Source organism: Polypterus senegalus, chromosome 4 (assembly GCF_016835505.1).
Source record: "Polypterus senegalus isolate Bchr_013 chromosome 4, ASM1683550v1, whole genome shotgun sequence".
Taxonomy (NCBI): Eukaryota; Metazoa; Chordata; class Cladistia; order Polypteriformes; family Polypteridae; genus Polypterus; species Polypterus senegalus.
In genome coordinates this window covers 219,709,079-219,734,085 of record NC_053157.1, presented here as the reverse complement: position 1 = coordinate 219,734,085, position 25,007 = coordinate 219,709,079, and the positions used below count along the sequence as shown (strand labels likewise).

General features: G+C 43.3%; 3 gene segments (V, D, J or C); all 3 read right to left on the bottom strand.

Annotated features, from left to right (window-relative positions):
* Window positions 1-7,609: 7,609 nt before the first annotated feature.
* LOC120528852 lies at window positions 7,610-8,339 on the bottom strand. The segment is given in 2 exon segments: window positions 7,610-7,944; window positions 8,288-8,339. Coding segments are annotated over 2 exon segments (387 nt in total).
* Window positions 8,340-14,490: 6,151 nt separating this feature from the next.
* On the bottom strand, window positions 14,491-15,226 carry LOC120528851. The segment is given in 2 exon segments: window positions 14,491-14,825; window positions 15,167-15,226. Coding segments are annotated over 2 exon segments (387 nt in total).
* A 5,523-nt stretch (window positions 15,227-20,749) lies between these two features.
* LOC120528850 overlaps window positions 20,750-25,007 on the bottom strand; it is a 28,864-nt gene continuing 24,606 nt past the window's right edge. The window contains 1 exon segment of the V gene segment in view: window positions 20,750-20,909. Within this exon segment, the coding sequence occupies window positions 20,750-20,909 (160 nt within the window).

Here is a 25,007-nt window from a genome sequence, read left to right as displayed (position 1 = left end):
TGTGTATATATATATATATAATGTAGATAGGGGTGTGTGTGTGTATATATATATATATATATATATACACATACATACATATATATACACATATATATACTTGTGTGTATGTTTGTATGTGTCTATATGTGTGTGTATAGCTTTGGTCACTGAGTGCAAGGGAAAAATAATAAAATATAGTCTATAAGTTATTAAACAGTAAAACATTAACGTTTTAAGAAGTACAGGTACATTGAGCACTACTGGAGTGGTTTCAGGTAAACTACATTTTAAAGACTGTGTAACACAACAGGTAAGTAACTAACAGCAGCTAAAATGTATATGGATCATCTCTCGGTAGTAGATCCCTTTTGAAAGGCGCTACACGACGGCTGTGGTATAGAAATTACATTTTCTATGTGAACGTTCAAATTTCTGCCTCTGGTAATGTGCCTTACCGGCATTACCAGCAATTAAAGAAAATTAGTTTTGTGTCCTCTGCAGTGTTAAGAGAGAAAGGCTTTGGTTTGGGATAAAAGGAAAAAGGAAAAGGAAAGTTGCCTTTTTCTTTTATATAGTATAGAGAGATGTGTTCGCTGACGATATAATCGCCTTTTGGGGAGAGTCGTGGTGGGTCTTGTGTAGACTGATGAGACGCTCCTGCCATTAATCGGCTGTGATGGCACTGTCAGTCCTCCACTCGTGCGTGTCTTCATAATCCGAGCTGACGACCTCATAATCGATATGCAAAAAGAAAGTGCAAATCGCCTTAATATTAGTTTGCCGCGGTGTAGAAAAGGGGTCCCGTCTTTGCACTTGTCTGGGCTATAGCTCAGGGGGAGGATGAAAAAAATTAAAAGTGCTCACTTTGACTTAAGGCAGAAGCGCAGTCAGCATCTTAAAGGCCGGCACAGCTATGCACGCGCGCTGGCTGTTCGACTTTTGCTGGGCAGGAGACCCCAGCTTTTGCAGACATGTTCACGTGATCAAAAGTCTCAGCGCTCTTTGGAGGTCATTCATATATATATATATATATATATATATATATATACAAAAATACCGCCTACCATAGCGAGAAGTAGTGTGTTAAAGAAGTAATGAAAAGAAAAGGAAACATTTTAATAATAGCGTAACATGATTGACATTGTCATGAGTGTTGCTGTCATATATATGCCTGCCTAAATAAGTCACCTCGCTTTGCTCTTACTTTTTACCGTTCATTTAATCATGGCTAGTGGCGGAAAAATTATAAAATGGAAGGAGGATTACACTGAGTATGGCTTTACCAAAACAATTATTGATGGCGAATCGATTATTCATAAAGCTTGAATTGGTGATCTGTTTTTCTGTGTTAAGCTCATATTTTTTCATACTTCTTCTCAAACTAAGGTGGTGCGAGGGTAAAATGAATAGGGATGCGCTGATCAAAGTAATCGGTGTACCAGGAAATCATGCATTGACAAAAGCTCCCCTTTGCTTGTAATGCAAAGTGTGATTAAATGCATTATTTTTTACGTTATGGAGCACATGCATCGAAGCTTCTCAGCTGTGCTTGTGCTAAGAAAAGGAAAGATTTTAAAAATAACGTAACAGGATTGTCAATGTAACCTTTTGTAAGTAGTGCCTGGAGGATTCAGTGTGGAGAAACTCTAGAGACAGCGTGTGTATTAACTTGTGGATTTTTCTGTGAGTATTTGGTGGCAGTGTGCGAAGTTGCTTGGGAAGGCGGCGTTAGCGGAGCTCAGCTCAGAGCGAAATGAGGTGAATGGGAGGGAGATGATGACGTGACCCCCCCCCCCGCCTTAACTGTCAATCCCCCACAAACACAGTCTCTCGGAATTTGCATAAGCACAGCCCTTCACCTGCAATTTTAACTTAGTTACAAATTGATCAAAACTCTCATTTATATCCTGCGTCCTCTCATTAAACTTGTATCCCACATTACCCGTGGGCATGTGAAACACCAGAGGCAGCCTGTCTATGAACTTAATTTAAAGTTTAGGTTTACACCGTGCTTTCTTTCCGAGGTAGCAGCAGTCATGAATATGGCAGTATATGTCACTCGCTCGCTTCTTATTGTTTCGCTGCCTTCTCAATTATATAATGCATGTTTTCTTCAGTGCTTTTTGGAGGTCTTCTTGGTTTTCTATGCACTGCGTTGACAGTTCACGTGATTACGTGGGAGGCGTGATGATGTCACACGAAACTCCGCCCCCACGTCTTTCCAGCTCAACTCCATTACAGTAAATGGAGAAAAATACCTTCCAGTTTTGACCATTAGGCGTAGAATTTCGAAATGAAACCTGCCCAACTTTTGTAAGTAAGCTGTAAGGAATGAGCCTGCCAAATTTCAGCCTTCTACCCACACGGGAACTTGGAGAATTAGTGATGAGTGAGTGAGTGAGTGAGGGCTTTGCCTTTTATTAGTATAGATATATATTATATATATATAAATCTATATATATATATTGTGATAATAATACACAAAAGACATCAAGAGTTGGGGCAGCCACCAGTATATTGTGTTTCCCAGCTGCAAAAGTTTTAGTTTTTGAAGCACAATGTGCATAAAACAGAGTCCACAACAGAACTGACTATAGTAGCCTAAGATGGAGGCTTTAAAGGCCCATAGAGGAACTGATGTCATCAAAAGGGCCGGAACCAGAAGTGACGTCAGCAAAGGAGCCGGCTTCGGAAGTGATGTCAGCAAAGGGGGCGGCTATAGAAGTGATGTTTTCTGAGGCACCGAAACCTTTCAGGATTTCCCGGGAAAGGTCTGTAGGGAACTGAGAAAAACAGTCAGCGCACTCCGTCGCCCCTGGTCGGATGTTTTATTACACTTACTCAGTCCCTTTAGCTGCCTCCTACTCGCACGTGTGTGACTATATATATATATATATATAGTAACAAAGGCACTATATAAGCGCCTGACCCAACACAAATGGACACGGAGGCACGTATAAAAAGTACAAAGACTTTTATTTTTCTTCACCCTTGGGCACACGTCTTCCCCGTGACCCACAAGCAATACACAGTCCCACAAAACACCAGTCCAACACACAGCAACACCACCTTTCTTCCGTTACCACCACTCCTTCTCAAGCTTTGTCTCCTTCCTCCCAACTCTGGCTCCTTGAGTGGTGGTGGCTGGCCCTTTTTATAGCCCACCCGGAAGTGCTCCAGGTGCTTGATCACCTGTGCCTAATTGCATTCTCGGGCGGGGCTGTAGAGATGTCCATGTGGGCTCCGGGATCCATGCGGCCAACCCAGATCCCCACAGGGCTGTGGAGAACTCCATCTCCCATAAAACCCTGCGGGAAACTGAGGCACCATCGTCAGCCAGGGAGGCTGCCACCAAGCGTCCCGGGGGAGGTAGTGAGATGTCCATGGCTGCTCCCCTAGAACACGTGTAGAAAGGGTGTCTCCCGCCATAATATGTAGAAGGGGCATCCCGGCAGGGCATGGGATCCGGCCGCCCGCCACTATATTGTCAAATATCATACAATTTGTACTGTGGTATTTTAAAATGAGCCTATGGTTGAAGATCCTTATGAGCCAGACCCCTTTGACCTCACTTCCCCTTTAAAAGTCTTCCCCTTTAAAAGTCTCCACCTTTTCCCTATTCCCCCAGTTCTGTTTTAGAATCGGTTTTGTGCACATCAGTGCTGTTCATACTTTTGCAACTTCGCAGCCAGGATACCAAATATACGGGTGGCTGCCCCAAACCTTGTATTGACTCAGAGTGGAGTTTGTGACATTGGTGTAGCCGGCAGGATTGTTGGATCCTGGAAGAGAAGGGGACAGGACCTGCAACAAACCCAGGTGGGAGCGTACCCAGGTGGGGAGGGTGTCCTGTGATTCGGGAGGACCCGGTGCGGGCTCCGCTCCTGACACACTTGACTAGACAACTCTGGCAGGCCAGGAGGTGTGCGGGACGGCTCACAGACTTGGGTTGCCCTGACAGGGGGATGTGAAGGGGGCTTAATATACTCTCCTGGGGAAGAGGTCCCGTCTCCCTGTGAAGGCAGAATCCGAGTTCCACCCAGGGGTGCCCCAGACTGGCAGGTGAAGAAAATAAGACAGTGGATACTCGACCCAGAGTGGCTCACCCACAAACAGACCTGGTCTTTATGGGCTGCAGTAGGGCGCTGGTTACGGCCAGGGGAAAACACGCCCTACCAAATAGTGGAGCAGGTGACTTGTTACCTGCTCCTAGAGGCACTACCCTTCGGCTTCGCCCAGCTGGTCTGGGGTAAAGACTTTATCAATCTGAAAGGTCTAATGAACCTCATTGAGGCACAGAGGACGGCCTCGCAACCTGGGGTAGCAGAACGGTTCCTTAATCAAGCTCAGCTGGGGTATGCTCCGAAACGTAGCCCCCCACCCCATCTACAACTTGGAGCTCGCGCTGGTGTCCGCGGAGGTGCGGGCAAGCAATCCATTTTGAAGCGAGGAGAAATGCAGTTGGTTGGTGCTAAACCCCTGGTTGCGACAAATTCCTAGGAAGGACCATGCTCCTCTCCTTTATATTCCCCTAATTGATGTTCCCTTCCACAGATTTGGGGTCAATTTAGTTGGAACCCTAGAGCCCTCAGGCCAAGGACACAAGTACATTTTAGTCCTCGTGGATTATGCTACCAAATACCCGGAAGCTGTTCTGTTGCACTAAGCTACTTCTAAACCCATCGCATGGGAATTATTAGTTGTCTTTGTGCGTGTTGGCATCACTAAGGAAGTCCTGACGGACCAATGAATGCCTTTTACCTCGGAGACGTTCAAGGAGACTGCCAAGTTACTTAAAATAAAGCATCTAAAGACCAAGGTGTATCATCATTATACACAGAAGTGAGATATGGTGTCCCTCAGGGCTCAGTACTGGGACCTTTACTGTTTTCACTTTACATGCTTCCACTGGGATCTCTCATTAGGAAACATCATGTTAATTTTCACTCATATGCTGATGACACCCAGTTATACCTTTCATTTAGATCAAATGAAGTTTCTCCGATGTTGTCTTTAATTAGTTGTGTTAGTGAAATAAAGGAGTGGATGGAGGATAACTACTTGTCTTTAAACACAGATAAAATGCTTCTACAAGAATTATTACAAGAACAAGAAAATACAAACACATACAGTAACTCCATTTCTTAAATTCTTACACTGGCTCCCGGTTAAGTTTAGGGCAGATTTCAAAAATCCTCCTTTTAACCCATAATGGCCAAGGTCTGACTTACTTGTCTGAAATTATCATGACTTACAAACCAGAGCACACTTTAAGATCTCAAGATGCCAGTCTGCTTATGAGGTCAAGCTTTTAGTTACAGGGCCCCTAAACCATGGAAAGGTCTCCGTGCTACTATAAGAGATGCCCCTTTGGTCTCAGCTTTTAAATCCTGGCTGAAGACTCACTACTTCGGTTTAGCATATCCTGACTAGAGCTGCTGATTAATTATAAAGACCACATCTCTGTTGTTAGTCATTAGCACAAAAACATAAGTAACATGATAGTTATAATTGGATATTAACTCTCACCTATTTTGTTTCTCAATGTCTGGACGGGGTGCCAGCTCATCACTATCACTGCGCCACCGTTTTCCAATGTTTAATAAAATGCTTTAACTCCTTTCATCATGAAAATGATATCAAGTATACAGCTCAGTATGGGCAGCATGGTGGCGCAGTGGTAGCGCTGCTGCCTCGCGGTAAGGAGACCTGGGTTTGCTTCACGGGTCCTTCCTGCGTGGAGTTTACATGTTCTCCCCGTGTCTTCATGGGTTTCCTCCCACAGTCCAAAGACATGCTGGTTATGTGAATTGGCGATTCTAAATTGTCCCTAGTGTGTGCTTGGTGTGTCTGTGTGCACGCTCCTTGTCTGGGGTTTGCTTCCTGCCTTGCAGCCTGTGTTGGCTGGGATTGGCTCCAGCAGATCTGGAGGAATTCTGTATCCTGTCAGCGGAAGAGAACGCTCAGAAACACGTAGTGATTCACACATATAGTGCACATAGAAGATCAAATACAAAACAAAGCATTTAATGTGCTACTTTAGTTACGATGTGATTTGTGAAATTAAATGATTTTAAGATTAAGTTTATGATGTTCTACTTTAATGACAAAATAAACGACGTTATTAAAGTGGAAATTTCAAGATTAAAATTGAAATTTTGAGCTTTTTCCCCACTGTGTGCCTATTTTTTGACTCTGTACCCTAGTAAGCTTTCATATCACACTCAGACGGTGGGCTACGACTCGCCTTTTCATGGCGACTTTGATATCTGACAACTTCTGTTTTACTTCAGGTGACTTTGTGAACTTGAGCTTTTGAGTTTCTCCGACACTGTGTTACTCGATCAACTTCCTTTTGCTGTTTATACCACTGATTAAACCAACAAATAGTACTTTTTTCCTTGCCTCCATCTGTTATTCGCTGAAATTCTTCTATTTCCCCCGTGCTTTTGCCATTGCCTTTTCAAAGAACGCTGATCTTAAGGGCTATTTATATTGATTTGCATATTCAAAGAGGCATAATTCTGGGAGGAGACGGGGCGGGACAACAGGCGCGTGCACATATGTTACTTTTCTCGCTGATCGGGATTTATGTAGCGGAAGAACGTGGAAGTTGGCATTCGCACAGATTTATGCATCTGGATTTTTTTGTGCGCACGCACATTTCCGCTTTTGTCCGTACGCCATGCTATAATGTGAATTCTTCGCACAGAGTTTTGCATGATGCCCCAGGAGGGCTTCTGAACGTCCTATAAAAGGAGCCAGCCACCACTACTCAGAGAGCCAGAGTTGGGAAGAGGAGGGTGGACAAAGCTTACGAAGAAAAGTGGAGGAGGTAGAGAGACAAGAGAAAAAAAGGACTGCGTATTGTGCTGCTTGGTGCTTGAGCTGTGCAGTACTGTGGGGAATGAGACAAACTCGTCTTCCCCCCAAAATAAATGTGTACTGAGCGGTAGACTTGTGTCTTTGCCCATCTGTGTTAGGGTTAGGATGGCTGGAGAAACCCGGTATTCCAGAGCAGACAGCAACCTTTGTGAAATAAACACAAATCAATACACAAGCAAAGCTATCTTGGGTGGTATTCATTACTGAAAGACACTTTATAACATATAGATTACAAAACCACTACACTGTGACATGCTTAAGAGGTCTGGGGGAATGTAAAGTCAAAATCTCAAATTGTGGGTTTCAAAGGTAGAATATGACCTAGACCACCTGCCATCCCAAACCATAAAGGCATGTATGATTTTAGTTTTTTTTTGTCTTTGATTTTTCTCTAACACTCCCTTGAGTAAGTGTTTCAAATGTAAACCTCAGCAGGGCAAAGAGGAATAAGGCATCTGATGGCCGACAGGTTAAATTCGGTGTCAAGAATTTAGAGCGCATCCCTCCCCAGCAAACTCTGAGGCGGCCTCCTTAATTTACTCAGAGACCTGACCAAATGGAGTTTGAAATCAGATGAGCCATTGGTGTCCAAACCCACTGGTTTAAGGTATCAAAAACATAAACTCAGCAATTCCTCTTTCAGTCGTCAGTCTCTTGTTCACCCTTAAGTAACTTCTCATCAAAGCACGGCCTGTAATGGCAAAAGCAGCACTGCAGGTGGGCACTGAGTTGAGGTTTTTGTTCAGCTCTCTGTCAATGTGTATGGTGCAGTATGGTGTTGCATGCAGTAGTAATAGCCGGCATCTTCAGGCTGGACTCCAGTGATAGTCAGTGTGAATTCAGTGCCTCCTCCACTGCCACTGAAGCGACTTGGCACCCCAGACAGTCGATGGACAACATCATAGATAACAGGCCTAGGAGGTGCTCCAGATCTCAGCCAAACCCAGTCTACAATGTCCACTTTATAATTGGAGCTGTAAACAGAGCTGCTGGTCTGGCATTTGATGGTCACCATCTCTCCAGACTGGCCAGACACAACTGACTGAGGCTGAGTCGTGGTGATCTGAGCACTGGAGCCTGAAGAGAAGACAAATGAAAAGGGAATGAGAATAGCACTGGCTGAAAAGAAGGCAATCATCTCATTTTCATTTTCTGTTTCTTACTTTTTATAAGGGAAACAGTTAAAAAAATTAATTTTCCAATCCATTTAGAATTCTGCAACAGCAGTAGCCATGTAATGAAGCCTAATAACCTAAATGGCCGCTCTCTTTTGTCCATCTTGTTCTATTTTACAATTTTATTGATTATGACACTTATCACTTTACTTATTAATCTGATAATCCACACATTGACCAATAGCATGACAACAGGCTCTTCTGTACCCAATGAAGGCCAATTGAGAAGCCCAAGGCCCTCTTACCAAACGTGAAGGTGATAAGCAGCACCACAGTCAGTGTGTTCATTGTCTTCATTTTCTTAGGAGTGTCGGCTGCTCTGTCACATGCCGGTGTGCCTTTAGTCTCTTAAACTGTCTGAGCAGTGAGGCGGATCCTTCATGTAAATCAACTTGAGAGAAGATCAGAAGTATAAAGAGGTCAATGTGGAAAGGATACACTTGCTAAGATCATGAGGAGCCATGACAGTCTATCAAGAGTGGTGGGATGAGCGAGGATTGAGAGGATTTGAAGAAAGAGGAGTGGAGGCAAAAAGGGAAAATAGAGCCAACTTAAAAATATTAAAATGTGAGTGTGTGTGTACCACATGAGGTAATGCTAAAACAAGCTGCATTCATTGTGGAGGATCGCACATACGTAAGTCACAAGTGAAATTTCAGTATCAACACACAGGTAGTCATCGATTCAATCTGTACTGTAGGAAACTGTAGCAGCCGGGATGTTACCCTGATGATACGCAGGGCTGGATGGGTTATTCACGGCAAAAGGTAACACAGGTATGCTGAGCTCTGCATCTCACAAACCCCTGGAACATTTGTTCTTCACATGTAGGCACAGACTCCTAGGGTCTTAGATAAATAAAACCTTGCAGAAGATAAGGTGGGATCACAGAAAAAGGCACCCGAATGGAACACTGGCAGAGTGAACACGACTTCAGGAACAGCTCAAGTTGCCATCACTAGATTCAGTTTAACTGTGAGTTAGGGTTAGGGTCAGGGTGAAGGTTAAGAGGCATTTCCTGTGGACAGCCTTAACAGTGAGAAGGTGATTCTTCTGAAAATGTGGCTGTAAATCAATTATTATTAAATAAATATGCCTTTTATCTGGCTTTGCTCTCATTCAGTGTGTATTGTAACAAAGGTGCTATATAGGTGCCGACCCAACACAGACTGACACCGGAGGCACATTTGAAAGCCAATAAACTTTTATATTTCTTCATCTGTGGGGCACATCTTCCCCGTGTCCCACAAGCACAGCACAATCCTAACAGCACACACTAAATAAAACAAAACACACTGGTCTCCACCACCACTCCTCTCAGCAACCGTTCTCGTTCTCCTCCTCCTGACTCTGGCTTCTGGAGTGGTTGCTGCTGGCTCCTTTTATAGCCCACCCAGAAGGGCTTCAGGTGCTTGACCACCTGCCTCTGATTGCACCTCCGGGTGTGGCTGAACTACAGCCCAGACGGGCCCAGGAACCCTTGCAGTGTCCCCTGGTGGCCACCCTCGATCCCAACAGGGCTGTGGAGAACTCCATCTCCCATGGAGCCCTGTGGGTATCTGATGCACCACAGTCACTTGGGGGCTGACACCAAGTGTTCTGGGGAAAGTACTGTGCACCTAATGTCTGCTCTCCCGGAACATATACAGTACAGAAGGGGTGTCCCGGCTGGGTATGGGACCCAGCTGTCCACCACAGTATGTTTTGGTTGTTTCTTCTCGGTGCTTGTTGCTGTATCATTCTTGATGTTGTTACAAAGTGGTGAACAATAATATGAGCTTAGTGAAGCATCCTACTTTTTTATCTTCTCCCTCTTCTTTTTCTATAACTTTGAATATTAGTATTGCTATTAATTATTATTGTGTTAAACCTTAGCATTAGTATTTGAAAACCACAGACGATCATTGTGATTTTCAAGGGAATGACAAAACGCAATCGTGAGTGCCATTTTGTGGCTTGTGGTTCCATAAAATTCGTAATGTCATTCATTCTCAACCATGAACTCCTACTCCCCTCCGGGAGCAGGTAGAGGACATTTCATAACTACTTCTCATGTCTTACAGTGGTAGCAAGGAAGTTTGAAATTTCATTGCCCTAAAATGTGGGTGGGAATTCAACAACATCCTACTAAGTATTTGCTATTAAGGACTTCCTAAAGTTTGCCCAAACAAGGAATTATCTTTCTCCCTTCTGCTCTTTGTAAGCATACATTCTGGGGTCTGACATTACAATATACAGTATAACTTGAGTAAAATGGTTTGCTATTATTTACTGGCCTGAATGTAAAGAAATTGTGAATGATGAATGGCCTTCAGAGATTTAACATAAAGACAGGCTTTATATTTTTTTTCCTTTATGGTTTCTACCTTACCTGATCTCCTCTAGTCAAGGAGAAGAAACTTCTTCCTCTTCACACATGCATGGCCAACGCCTCTCTCTGTGCCGCCTCCCTCTATTTTTACACACATCCCATAGTGGTATTCACAGCCCCTATACTTTCTAATGCCACAAATGATCAATGACTTACAGAGCTTTTGCCACTGACCAAAAACAACAAATTACATCAAAACCAACATTTACACCTTTCATGCAAATAAATCACAATATAATTATGAACTGCGCAATCTCCGTACTTTATGATATTTTCAGTAAAATACTGCAATGCTTCATCAATGGTACAGATGGTGACTGCAGTTCCAATGAAGTGACGCAGCGTGGAATCTGAATACCACAATGAACTTAAATTGAATAAAGTGGATAAAAGAATTAAAAAATGTTTAATACAGTAAGCTCAGAGTAGAACATGCACACACATTAAGGTTTGTCAATCAGAGTCTGAAGATATCATCTGATTTCCACCTACTCAGACACAAATGACAACCCTGATAGAACACAAAGGGTCACACTCAAAGCTCTGAGATGGGTTCCTAAGGACATTGATGTCTATGTCCACCATTGGCCAAGTGGTACATTTGAGTTCGATGTACAGTGATCCCTCCTCGATTGCAGGGGTTGTGTTCCAGAACCCCCATCTAAAGGTGAAAATCCACAAAGTAAAAACCATATGTTCGTGTGGTTATTTATATATATTTTAAGCCCTTACAAACTCTCCGACACTCTTATAAAATTTCCCGCACAGTTATACAGCATAAACCCTTTACATTCTCTTAGATACTAGGTAAGATTCGTTGAAATTATGTATGTAAACACACTGTTTATATACTATGCACAAACATACGTATCGTATATCATAGAGGAGTTTTAATTAATATGTAATACAGTTTTAAACAGTGTGATATATGTCCAGCAGTTTATCCCAGCCAATACCCCCAAGCCACCAGATGGAGCCCTCCCTGCAACATGGAGGTGCCACAAATTCCAGCAGGGCATCATGGACCTTGGAATTTTAATTCACAGCCCTGCTGGATAACAGGGGGTCCACCAGGGAACGCTGCAGGGAGGCTCAGGGACTTGTATTTTCCGTATAGCCCGGAAGTACTTCCCGGTCACAGGGATGGAATAAATGACGTACTTCCGGGCTGAAGAAAAGAAGGAGTTTTCATCTGACCTGGAAGTGCTGTGAAATCACATGGACTGAGGGATAGAAGCACTTCCGGGTCATGGACTATAAAAGTACTGTGGGAGATTCCAGCAGGCGAGTTGGAGTTGGGAGGAAGTGTAATGAAGCTGCTGGGTGGAGTGGAGGATTCATTGTAATTGTGTTAATGTAATTATCGGTTATTCTTGTGATTTATGAGTATTGTGGAGGTGTAGGTGCTTTGTGCACATTATTATAATAATAAATTCATTTCTTGGACTTTTACCTGGTGTCTGATGTGAGGTCTGAGGGTTCAAGGGGATAATAGCGAGCCCTATCTGTCACAACACATTGTATTTGATTAGGTAATATAAAAGTAAATGAAAAATCTACAACATGTAAATATAAATAAAACCTAAATGTTATTTTAAAGATATCAAGCGTCTCCAATACGTTGTCACATATGTTACAGCCACTACGATAGACAGACCACCAGCAATAAATGCATGCAATGCAAAAAAAATTGTATAAAATGTGTGTAGAGTTGCACTAAACATACGTACGTGTACTAAGTACATGTCCAAAACTTTTACCTTTACGACAATTGTTAGCATCTTCTGTTGGCGTTTGGGCACAGCCCCGGAGCAGTAGCAGGAGCAGATCGTACGGGTCGATAGTAGAATGACCCAGGAGAGAGCTTATTCAGGATATTATCTATCTCCTCCAGAGCACTAGAGGGCAGCCCCCCCAGATTGCAGCCCCCGGAGCAGTAGCAGGAGCAGATCGTTTTGGAGAGATAATGAAGGGCTTGACTACGCTCAAAGATAAATACAAGATAAATACACAGCGAAACACGTTGATGTTAAATGAATGAGATGAGATGCTGGCTAACGAAAAGCGGAATTGAATGCTGCTCTCCGTCGCTGGGCCAATCAGCACCCAGGAACTTAACCGCGTGCTCTGATTGGGTAGCTTCTCAGCCATCCGCCAATAGTGTTCCTTGTATGAAATCAACTGGGCAAACCAACTGAGGAAGCATGTACCAGAAGTAAAAAGACCCATTTTCCTCAGAAATCTGCAAACCAGCGAAAAATCCTTGATATATATTTAGATATGCTTACATATAAAATCTGCGATAGAGTGAAGCCGTGAAAGTTGAAGCGCGATACAGCGAGGGATTACTGTACTGTTGAGTCAATTGAGGGCCTTGATGCTCTCTGTGGTCTGTCATTTGTAAAGGGACATTTACACCAACTCACAAAAATCATCGTCAACAATAGGGCCAACGATGACAAACGATCTCAGGACCTTCTGCATGTGTTAGACATGGCCAGTCCTTAAGTGATCTCAGGCATCTGTTTGTTTGTAAAATGAATCAAAGACGAGGCACACTGCAGGTCTGGTGATATAAACATAAATGAGTGCATTTGTAAAACTACTTGGGATGGTGCCTATAGTAAGATGCTTGTGGTTGAACAGTAGTGAAGCCTGGTTCAGGGAAAAAATGTCGGGACTCCAACTTGGTTGTCCCATTTAGTTCTTCTAATCAGCAAATAAAATAACGTGCAATGGTAATACCAACAGAAAACGCAGGCAGTTGCCTTTCTGTTAATGTAATCATCACTCGTCTGAGGGGGTCCTTCTTTCTCCTGGAGTTTCTTCTCTCCAGTTAGTTTGGGTCAAGGTTAGATGGAATAACGCAGCTTTATAGGAATTCTTTCAGTATGGGAAGAGTCGATTGCCCTTAGTGAGTGTTTTTCCTTGAGGTGTGGAGGCTGAAACAGGTGGTGCTACAGGTGACCCCCTGACACGCATGAGTGACACGCTACATAGAATATAGCTGGCAAACCCCCTACTGTTGGGCAACAGATTTAGCAGGTTACAACCAAAGGCCATCAATCTGGGGGCATGTTAGATGAAAGTTTTTAATTATGTGTTTCATCTGTAGAATATGACCTAGACCTCCTGCCATCCCATAATCAAAGTCTGCTTGGTGAACATCTGCAAGGCAAGTGTGATTTTACATCATTGGATGTTTTGTCATCTGTTGTCCTCCAACACTCCCTTGGCTAATTGTGTCAAATGAAAACCTTGGCAGGGCAAAGAGGAACAAGACATCTGATGGCGGACAGGTTAAATTTGGTGTCAGGGATATAGAGCTGTAATAAAAGGCGCTGTATTGCTCCCGACCCGACACAGATTCACCCGGAGGCACATATAAAAATAAATAATTTTTATTTTTCTTCAGCTGGAGGGCACGTCTTCCCCGTAATCCCTCCGGCCACAACACAGCCCCAAATAAAGCACTAAAGGCAACATAAAACACTTCTCCACTCCTCCCAGGCAACCTCGTCCTCTTCCTCCCGATTCTGGCTCCTGAGTGGTGGATGCTGGCCTTTTTTATAGTCCACCTGGAAGTGCTCCAGGTGCTTGATCACCTGTTGCTAATTGCACTTCCGGACGGGACTGTAGAGGTGTCCACAAAGGCTCCGGGATCCTTGCAGCACCCCCTGGTAGCCACCTCAGATCCAGATCTCCCATGGAGTCCTGCGGGAAACTGAGGCACCAGCGTCACCCAGGGAGGCTGCCACCAAGCTTCTTGGAGGAGGTACCTGGAACATATGCAGCAGGGGCGTCCCGACTGGGCATGGAACCCGGCCGCCCATTACAGAGCGTACCCCCCTCTACAAGCCCTCAGGGCAACATCCTTCATTTACTTAGAGAGCCAACCAAATGGAGTTTGAAATTAGGTGAACCATTGATGTCCAATACTGCTAGTTTATGGTATCAAGAACATAAACTCAGCAATTCCTCTTTCAGTCGTCAGTCTCTTGTTTTAACTCCTCATCAAAGCACGGCCTGTAATGATAGAAGCAGCACTGCAGGTGGGTGCCAAGGAGAGGTTTTTGTTCAGCTCTTTGTCACTGTGTATGGTGCAGTAAAGTACTGTACGCAGTAGTAATATCCAGCATCTTCAGGCTGGACTCCAGTGATGGTCAGTGTGAATTCAGTCCCTTCTCCAATGCCACTGAAGCGACTTGGCACCCCAGACACCCGACGGACACCATCGTAGATGATACTCTTAGAAGGCACTCCAGATCTCTGCTGAACCCAGTCTAGAATGTCCACTTTATAATTAGAGCTGTAAACAGAGCTGCTGGTCTGGCATTTGATGGTCACCGTCTCTCCAGACTGGCCAGACACTACTGACTGAGACTGAGTCAGGGTGATCTGAGCACTGGAGCCTGCAGAGAAGACAAATGAAAAGGGAATGAGAACAGCGCTGTGTGAAAAGAAGGCAATCATCTCATTTTCATTTTCTGTTTCTTACTTTTTATAAAGGAAACTTAAAAAATGAATTTACCAAACCATTCGGATTCATTAACACCAGTAGCCAAATAATTAAGCCTAGTGAACTCAATGACTCCTCTCATTTGACCATCTTGTTCAGTTTCATCATTTTATTGTTAATGACACTATTATCACTTCACTTATTAATCTGATGCTCCACACATTGACCAATAGCATGACAACAGGCTCTTCTGTACCCAATGAAGGCCAATTGAGAAGCCCCAGCCCATCTTACCGAGCATGAAGGTGATAAGGAGCACTGCAGTCAGTGTGTCCAGTGCCTTCATTTTCTTGGGAGTGTCGGCTGCTCTGTCACACGCTGGTGAGTCTTTAGTCTCTTAAACTGTGTGAGCAGTGAGGCGGCACCATCATGCAAATCAACCTGAGAGAAGATCAGAAGTATAAAGAGGTCAATGTGGACAGGACACATCTGCTAAGTTCATGAGGAGCCACGACAGTCTTTCAAGATTGGTGGGATGAGTGAGGATTGAGAGGGTTTGAAGAAGGAGGAGTGGAGGCAAAAAGGGGAAATAGAGCCAACTTAAAAATATTAAAATGTGTGTGTGTGTGTGTGAAGCAAAATGATAACACCAGTGCAGCAGTTCAGAAGTGTTGCTCAGCATCATTAAAACAGCAGATGACTTAGGTGTTAATGGAATGTCACTGCTTACAGTTAACAGAAGATGGCCTTATTGCAGTATGAGTTCCGTAAAATGCTCTGATTACGTTAGGAAAACTGGATACTGTGGCCCCTTTTAGGTTAGCAAACACATTATAGTGATTGTATGTAGTGCTTGTAGTGCCTCATCAGTCAGATAATGTATTCCAGCACAGTGGGAGTGACAGAGTGAAGTTTGGCTGAGATATTCCTGACACAAGGAAGCCGATATAAACTGACAAAAAACTAAATAATCTTCAGTGCAAATTCAGCCGTGGGTCTCTTAAAAGGGAACTAAAATGCATTCTGTACATTATATTCCACACTTCTGAGGTTTATCATGTTTATCTTATCAGGGCATATTATAATAACCATCCATCCATTTTCCAACCTGCTGATTCCGAACACAGGGTCATGGGGGTCTGCTGGAGCCAATCCCAGCCAACACAGGGCACAAGGTAGAAACCAATCCTGGGTAGGGTTCCAACCCACTGCAGGACACACAAAAAACACACATTAGGGCCAATTTAGAATCGCCAATCCACCTAACCTGCACGTCTTTGGACTGTGGGAAGAAACCCACGCAGACACGAGGAGAACATGCAAACTCCACGCAGGGAGGACCCGGGAAGCGAACCTGGGTCTCCTAACTGCGAGGCAGCAGTGCTACCACTGCGCCACCGTATATTATAATAACAGCTTGCTAAAATAAATTGTTACAAGTCATCATTTAGCTGGTTTGGCTGCATACCACCTGCACATCAGAGGCGGTCATCCACCTAAAACTAGGTGAGTTCAGGCCCGGTCAGTACTCGGATGGGAGACCATATAGGAAAAGTTTGGCTTACTGCTGGAAGAGGTGTTGGTGAGGCCAGCCAGCAGAGGGGGCACTTACCCAGTGGTCTGAACGTGGATCCCAGTGTAGTGACAGGGGACTCTGTGCTGTAGAAATGGTGCCACCCTTTGGATGAGACTTAAAATCAAAGTCCTGACTCTCTGTGGTCATATCCCTGGGCATCCTTCGTAAAGAGTTGGGTGTATCCCAATGTCCTGGCTAAATTACCCACCACAGCCTAGTCATTCTGTCCCCCTACTCATCCCCTCTCTCTAACTGGCTATCTCTCTCTCTCACCACTTCATCACCCAATAGCTAATGTGTGGTGAGCTCACTGGTGCAAAATGGCTACCATCGCATCATCCAGGTGGATGCTGCATATTGGTAGTGGGTGAAGCGCTTTGAGTAGTGAGAAAAGTGCTATATAAATGTAAAGTATTATTATTATTATTTATTTACCTTCTTGATCAAGGGTGTCCCCAAAATATCTTATTATGCATGTGCAAATATTAAAATACAAAACTACACAAACTCTGGTCCCATGAATTTTGAATTAGGGATACTCAACCTGTGCTCCTAACTTCAGCAGGATTGAGGAGAGCTCATGAGCAGTCCTAGCCCACTAGGACCTGCCAGAAGATGGCGTTCAGGCAGAGATCAGCAAAGACGGAATGTTTTAAGAAGCACTGGATAATAATGAACTCATAAAAAAGATATTGATATGACAGAGATGGAACAATATTCATAACAGATCTTGTATGTTGCATGATTGATCCATCGATGCTGAGTAGTCATGTTCCGTTTGGCTGAAATGAATGTTTCGGTAAAGTTACACTTTTTGGGTGCAAGGAAAATGTAGCCTAACAATTTTGATGATTTGTGTTTGAAACAACCAACCATTTCTCAAGTACTGCCCCGAATTTTATGAAATATTTGTGCCTTTTTCTGTCTTTGCTCTTATTCAGTGTGTATGTCTTGGTCTTTTCATCTCAGTGCTCGTTACTGTATTACTCTTGATGTTGTCGTAAAGTGTTCATCAATGATGTGAGCTTAGTGCAACATCCTATCTTATATATTATCCCTCTTCTTGTTCTTCTTCTTCTTCTTCCAGGGGTATGAAAACTATCATGGTGGTAAGACTAACTGTACCCTGGGAGGACAGGACAGTCACCTCTCACCAATTCAAGAAGGCCAAGTACCAGGATTTGATCAATGAAGTTCTAGTCAGAAGATGCGCATGCATTCTAATTCCCCATCGAAGTCAGCTGCCGTGGCTTCACAGCAACATCAGTGTAATATTTCTTACAGAAGATCGTTTTGGAATCCAAATCCCTGAAGATAACCACAGTGGAGATATCCATGGCAGCTGAGACTGGCACAAGATGGTTGTGTCTGATAAGAGCTCGCAGTTGGATCCTGTTTGCAAGCGAGGGCTAACTTAGCCATCTTGACCGCGTTCAGGTGAAGCATACAGGTTAAGAGGTGAAACGTTTTTGACCCTGAGGTACCTGCTGTAGATACACAAGGTCTCTGACAATAACAATGCACATGCCCTTATTTGCCACTATTGAATACCATCAAGAGGACAAATGTGTAGTTCACGATTTCAGGTAGCTCTTGCAGTATCTCCTTGTAGCAATGCATCTTCAATGATTACTTAACCTTCTTCTTCTTCTTCTTCTTTTATAACTGTAAGAACCATTTGCTATTTATTTAGGTCATTTTAAGTTGATAGAAGTATTTTCTTAGTTATATTAAATGTTTGCATAGTATATGGAAGGTTCTTATAACCCCCACAAGCTGAATTGAATTGGTATACTGTATTCTAATTGTTTCTTATTGCCCCCCTCTGATTGCCGATTAGCCTCAGTGACCTGCCTTACTGTGAGTAAGGCATGGAGGGTACACAGTTTCAAACCGGGCCTTAACGTGCTTAGTGTTATGTGCAGAGCCGTACGTTTAAAACGTACTGAATGTAAAGTAAAGCATAGAGAAATAAATCAACCTTAATTGTAGAAACAATTGACGTTTAACAAGAAGAAACATTTGATCTTTTTTTGCCTTTCATTCTATGTGTGTAACAACTTTGCTCTATTCTTGTGTGGATTGTTTGCTCTGAAATTTCACTAAACCTTTTTATAACAAAATTTCTAGGACTGAAAGATTTCTTTTGCTACGTGTTTGGCTCACGGTCCACGGTTGAGCATGGCCAACAGGTCAAGGCGGGTCTCGTGTTCACCCTTCAGTAACTCCTCATTATAGACAACAACACAGCCTGTCTTGGCATCAGCAACACTGCAGGGGGTCACTGAGCTGTGGTTTTTGTTCAGCTCTCTGTCACTCTGTATGGGTAATTACAGTGTTGTGCACAGTAGTAATAGCCGGCACTTTCAGGTTGGAGTCCACTGATAGTCAGTTTGAATACACTTCCACTGCCACTGAAGCGACTTGGTTTTTCAGGCACTCGATGGACACCATCATAGATGATACAGCTAGGAGGTGCTCCACATCTCAGTTGTACCCAGTCTAGCATATCTACCTTCCAATGGAAGCTGTAAACAGAGCTGCCGGTTTGGCATTTGATGGTCACTGAGACTGAGTCAGTGTGACCTGACCACTGGAGCCTGCAGAGAAGACAAATGAAAGAATTAAATCCCGGCTGAAGACTCATTACTTTAGTTTAGCATATCCTGACTAGAGCTGCGGATTAACTGTACATACTGCATCTCTGTTGCTAGTCATTAGCACTAAAACATAAGTAACATGATGGTTATAATTGGATACTAACCCTCACCTGCTCTGTTTCTCTTCTCGGTACTCAAATGTGGCACTTGGTGCCACTGCCCACCTGCCAAGTTGATTTGCCTGCCTAAGGTAAAGTAATCCCTTGATGGAGGATCACAGGAATCATGGGAAAGAGGGTTCCTTTCATCGGATTGGCTGTTTCAGCTATGGAATGGCCAAATGTGGGAGGCAGCTTGATGGCTGAGGTCTCCAGGACTCTAAACAAATCCAATTCATATTATGTGATATCATCTACTGTTAAATTCTGCTCCGTACTTCTAAAATTTTTATTTGTATACTGTATTGAGGATTTGTTCTGTTTGTTGTGTTGTATTGTATTGTATTGTATTGTATTGTATTGACCCCCTTCTTTTGACACCCACTGCACACCCAACCTACCTGGAAAGGGGTCTCTCTTTGAACTGCCTTTCCCAAGGTTTCTTCCAATTTTTTTTCCCTACAGGGGTTTTTTGGGGAGTTGTTCCTTGTCTTCTTAGAGAGTCAAGGCTGGGGGGCTGTCAAGAGGCAAGGCCTGTTAAAGCCCATTGCGGCACTTCTTGTGTGATTTTGGGCTATACAAAAATAAACTGTATTGTATTGTATTGTAAAGAGAATGAGTAGAGTAGTGGCTGAAAAAGGCAATTAACTCATTTTTTTTATTTTAAAGTTTTTCATTTTTTAAGAGAAACTGTTCAAAAATTTTACCAAACTACTTAGAATTCTGCGACACCAATAGCCAACTAATTTAGCTTAATGGACTAAATGGTCTCTCTTATTTGCCTGTCTTGTTCTGTTTTTCATTTTACTGTTTACTTAATTTATGATGCCGCACATCATTGACCAATAGCATAGCTAGGTGACTATTCAATACCGAATGAAGGTCATTGTACCTAGCGAGCAGGTGGCGAGTGGCACCATGGCCAGTGTGTCCAGTGACTTCATTTTACTAGGAGTGGAGTGTCATCCACTCTGTCACACACCGGTGAGTCTTTAGTCTCTTAACAGCCAGAGCAGTGAGTCGGCGCCATCATGCAAATCACAGAAGTGTGAAGAAGCTAAAGTGGACAGGACACACCTGCTAAGTTCATGAGACGCCATAGAGTGGGGTGAGAGATTATGAGAGTAGGACCAGGGTGGGATGAACAAGGTATAAGAAGAAGATTTAAGAGACTTTACTTTTCATATCTTAAAGTGGATTTAACGGCACAAAGCCAGAGGTCCTTTAGTTCATAATCTCTACATGCAATGCTAGATGTGGCCACAAGGTGGTAGTAATGCATCAGTTGTTAGTATAGTATTCACTTATGTAAAGAGAAGCTGAAATAGAAATGAGCCCCATTAAAAGCCCCAGCATATGCTGTCCAGCCATCTATTTTTATCACTTCACTTCACTTCACTTCATGTGCCATATCAGAGGAGTCTCCGTGGACTGCTGACAGCTGTAATGTCCAGAACCTTCACTCTTATGGTGAGTGCAATCTTTGTCCCTGCTCCATTCCAACTAAAGTGAGGTGTCCAAGTGAATTAGGAGATTAGGTGCCTCAGCAGTCCTCTGATGGTGCCAGGCCAGGCCAGGCTGTGCTGCGTGTCCCTCCAGAGATTCTGAAATCCAAGGGCACTGCTGGTCTGACACAGCAGATTTGTCCAGGAAAGGCCGACTGCTCTGTAGGTGTCTGGGTCAGGACAATCTCCCCATCTTGACTGTAGGGCAGAAAATCACAAAAACAGTTTACATTGAAGTTACTGAAATTCACATTTGTTTCACGTTTCTCAGGAAAAGTTAAGTTATATTAATAAAGTACTCATTTTATTCTGCCTTATGCGTTAGTGAATATGCAGCAAAATTAAATTTAAAATGTCACTGAATTTCAAGCCCTTCCTCTCTAAACTCCTCTTTATACACTCAGTTTTTTATTCCTGCTCGTCTCACCACATGTAAGGAAGGGAAAGGTGCAAAGGAGGTGCAGTAGATTGGTAATGTAGCTCAGAGATCAGACAGGAGGTCTCATTCTGTTTCCGTATGGTGTCCCACAAACTACCCTGGGTCTGCTGCTCTTTTTGATCTCCATGCTTCCATCAGGTCAGATTATCTCAAGGCATAACGTGAGCTACCACAGCTATGCTGATGACACACAGCTGTATTTATCAATAGCACCTGATGACCCCAACTCTCTTGGTTCACTGACCCCTAATGTCTTGTTTGTGTTTCTGAGTGGATGAGTAGTCATTTTCTCAAACTAAATAAGGAGAAAACAGAGATCTTAGTGATTGGCAGAAATGGAGAAAATGAGATTATTAGAAATAAACTTGATCTATTAGGACTAAAAGTCAAAATGAGGTAAAGAATTTGGGGGTATTTATTGACTCCGACCTGAATTTTAATTCACATATTAATCAGATTACTAGGACAGCATTTTTTCACTTAAGAAATATAGCAAAAGTTAGACTTCTTATAACTTTGCAAGATGCTAAAAAATTAGTTCACGCTTTTGTATCTAGTTGACTAGATTACTGTAATGCACTCCTCTCAGGACTACCCAAAAAAGGACATAAATCGATTAGAATGAGTGCAGAATGCAGCTGCTAGAATCTTAACTAGGAAAAGAAAATCCGAGCACATTTCTCCAGTTTTGATGTCACTACACTGGTTACCTGTGTCATTTAGAATTGACTTTAAAATACTGCTTATGGTTTACAAAGCCTTAAATAATCTCGCTCCATCTTATACAGTATATCAGAATGTCTGACACCTTATATTCCAAATCGTAACCTTAGATCCTCAAATGAGTGTCTGCTTAGAATTCCAAGAGCAAAACTTAAAAGAAGTGGTGAGACGACCTTCTGCTGTTATGCACCTAAAATCTGGAATAGCCTGCCAATAGGAATTCACCAGGCTGATACAGTAGAGCACTTTAAAAACTGCTAAAAACACATTACTTTAACATGGCTTTCTCATAGCTTCATTTTAGTGTAATCCTGATATTCTGTTAATACATTTAATTATCATTTTTTTCATGGCTCCGTAATCCATACTAACCCCTCCTTTCTCTGCTATTCATGCTTACAGTGCATCCAGAAAGTATTCACAGCGCATCACTTTTTCCACATTTTGTTATGTTACAGCCTTATTCCAAAATGGATTAAATTCATTTTTTTCCTCAGAATTCTACACACAACACCCCATAATGACAATGTGAAAAAGTTTACTTGAGGTTTTGCAAATTTATTAAAAATAAAAAAACTGAGAAATCACATGTACATAAGTATTCACAGCCTTTGCTCAATACTTTGTCGATGCACCTTTGGCAGCAATTACAGCCTCAAGTCTTTTTGAATGTGATACCACAAGCTTGGCACACCTATCCTTGGCCAGTTTCGTCCATTCCTCTTTGCAGCACCTCTCAAGCTCCATCAGGTTGGATGGGAAGTGTTGGTGCACAGCCATTTTAAGATCTCTCCAGAGATGTTCAATCGGATTCAAATCTGGGCTCTGGCTGGGCCACTCAAGGACATTCACAGAGTTGTCCCGAAGCCACTCCTTTGATATCTTGGCTGTGTGCTTAGCGTTGTTGTCCTGCTGAAAGATGAACCGTCGCCCCAGTCTGAGGTGAAGAGCGCTCTGGAGCAGGTTTTCATCCAGGATGTCTCTGTACATTGCTGCAGTTATCTTTCCCTTTATCCTGACTGGTCTCCCAGTTCCTGCCACTGAAAACATCCCCACAACATGATGCTGCCACCACCATGGTTCACTGTAGGGATGGTATTGGCCTGGTGATGAGCGGTGCCTGGTTTCCTCCAAACGTGATGCCTGGCATTCACAAAAAAGAGTTCAATCTTTGTCTCATCAGACCAGAGAATTTTATTTCTCATGGTCTGAGATTCCTTCAGGTGCCTTTTGGCAAACTCCAGGTGGGCTGCCATGTGCCTTTTACTAAGGAGTGGCTTCCGTCTGGCCACTCTACCATACAGGCCTGATTGGTGGATTGCTGCAGAGATGGTTGTCCTTCTGGAAGGTTCTCCTCTCTCCACAGTGGACCTCTGGAGCTCTGACAGAGTGACCATCGGGTTCTTGGTCACCTCCCTGACTAAGGCCCTTCTCCCCCGATCATTCAGTTTAGATGGCTGGCCAGCTCTAGGAAGAGTCCTGGTGGTTTGGAACTTCTTCCACTTACGGATTATGGAGGCCACTGTGCTCACTGGGACCTTCAAAGCAGCAGGAATTTTTCTGTAACCTTCCCTAGATTTGTGCCTCGAGTCAATCCTGTCTCGGAGGTCTACAGACAATTCCTTTGACTTCATGCTTAGTTTGTGCTCTGACATGAACTGTCAACTGTGGGACCTTCTATAGACAGGTGTGTGCCTTTCCAAATCATGTCCAGTCAACTGAATTTACCAGAGGTGGACTCCAATGAAGCTGCAGAAACATCTCAAGGATGATCAGGGGAAACAGGATGCACCTGAGCTCAATTTTGAGCTTCATGGCAAAGGCTGTGAATACTTATGTACATGTGATTTCTCAATTTTTTTATTTTTAATAAATTTGCAAAAATCTCAAGTAAACTTTTTTCACGTTGTCATTATGGGGTGTTGTGTGTAGAATTGTGAGGAAAAAAATTAATTTAATCATTTCCGGATGCACTGTATGTTACTCCCAAGTTCAAGACACAGGTTAGCAACTGAAAATGACTGAAATCAGTTCTTCCTTCTGCTTCACTGTCCCTCCATTCTTTCCATAACTAGTGTATGTGAACTTCATCACTGTCCTCTTATCCCACAGATATGTCTCAGTGCCTCCCCAAATAAACCTTATTTACAAACTAATGTTTTCTTTTTCCTTGTTTTTATTCAGGTTACAAAGAAATTCCTCAGTTGATTATTAAAGAGTTTTACTTTTCTTTTTCTTTTCTTACTTTTCAGTGAATTGCATGATTCCTGACGTCAAACAGGAGTATACACTACAAGCAAGTAAGCTATAGACGCACCTCAGGGAACAGAAAGCTCGTTTGCTATAAGAGACCATCTGAGATCAACGTGACTCGACTTGGCAATATCACCCCAGCACTGTGCCACTCGTACACTCGTTTTACCCACCACTCCTACTCGAGATGGTAAAGATGGAGTCTGAGCATTTCAACATCGCAAAGGGGGGCTCAAGTCTAGATCACCTTTGTCGTCTCAAGTAAGTGTTGCCACCCTTAACCACTTTGACCCTCTCCGCTCCCCCACCGGCAGACTGTGGTGATGTACTTTTTATTGGGGATTCAATTGTACGCCACCTCAGTATTTCATTCCTTAATCGCAAAACTTTTGTTTCTTGTTTTCCCAGTGCACGAGTGCAAGATATTACGAGGAGAGCCCCAGCAATCATGAAGCATAAGGATACGCCGGCGTTAATGACATTCAGTGTCGACAGTCGAAGGTTCTGAAGAAGCATCCCTAATTCAAGCCAAGAAGGACAGGACACCCAGCTGCGAGAATCATCACTTAAGTTCCTTTGCTGCTAGCTTTGATAAACTGGATGAGAGACTTGGGTAAGAGACAACTGGGATCTTTATTGGGAGAAACCATATTTCTACAGACATGATGGCCTGCACCCCAACAGATTTAGGGTCAGGGTCCTCTCTGAAAATATCTCTAAGGCCTATTGTGCATGACTTCTGTGGCCCAGGAGGACGAGAGGAGGGCTTGTGCCTCCTCCAGACCATGAGGGGGCATCCGTCCTGGTTATGCTGGAGGCCTCGGGTAGAGGGCTTGGAAGCCCAGCCCTGTAGGGACCCGTGGCCACTGCCAGGCGGCGCC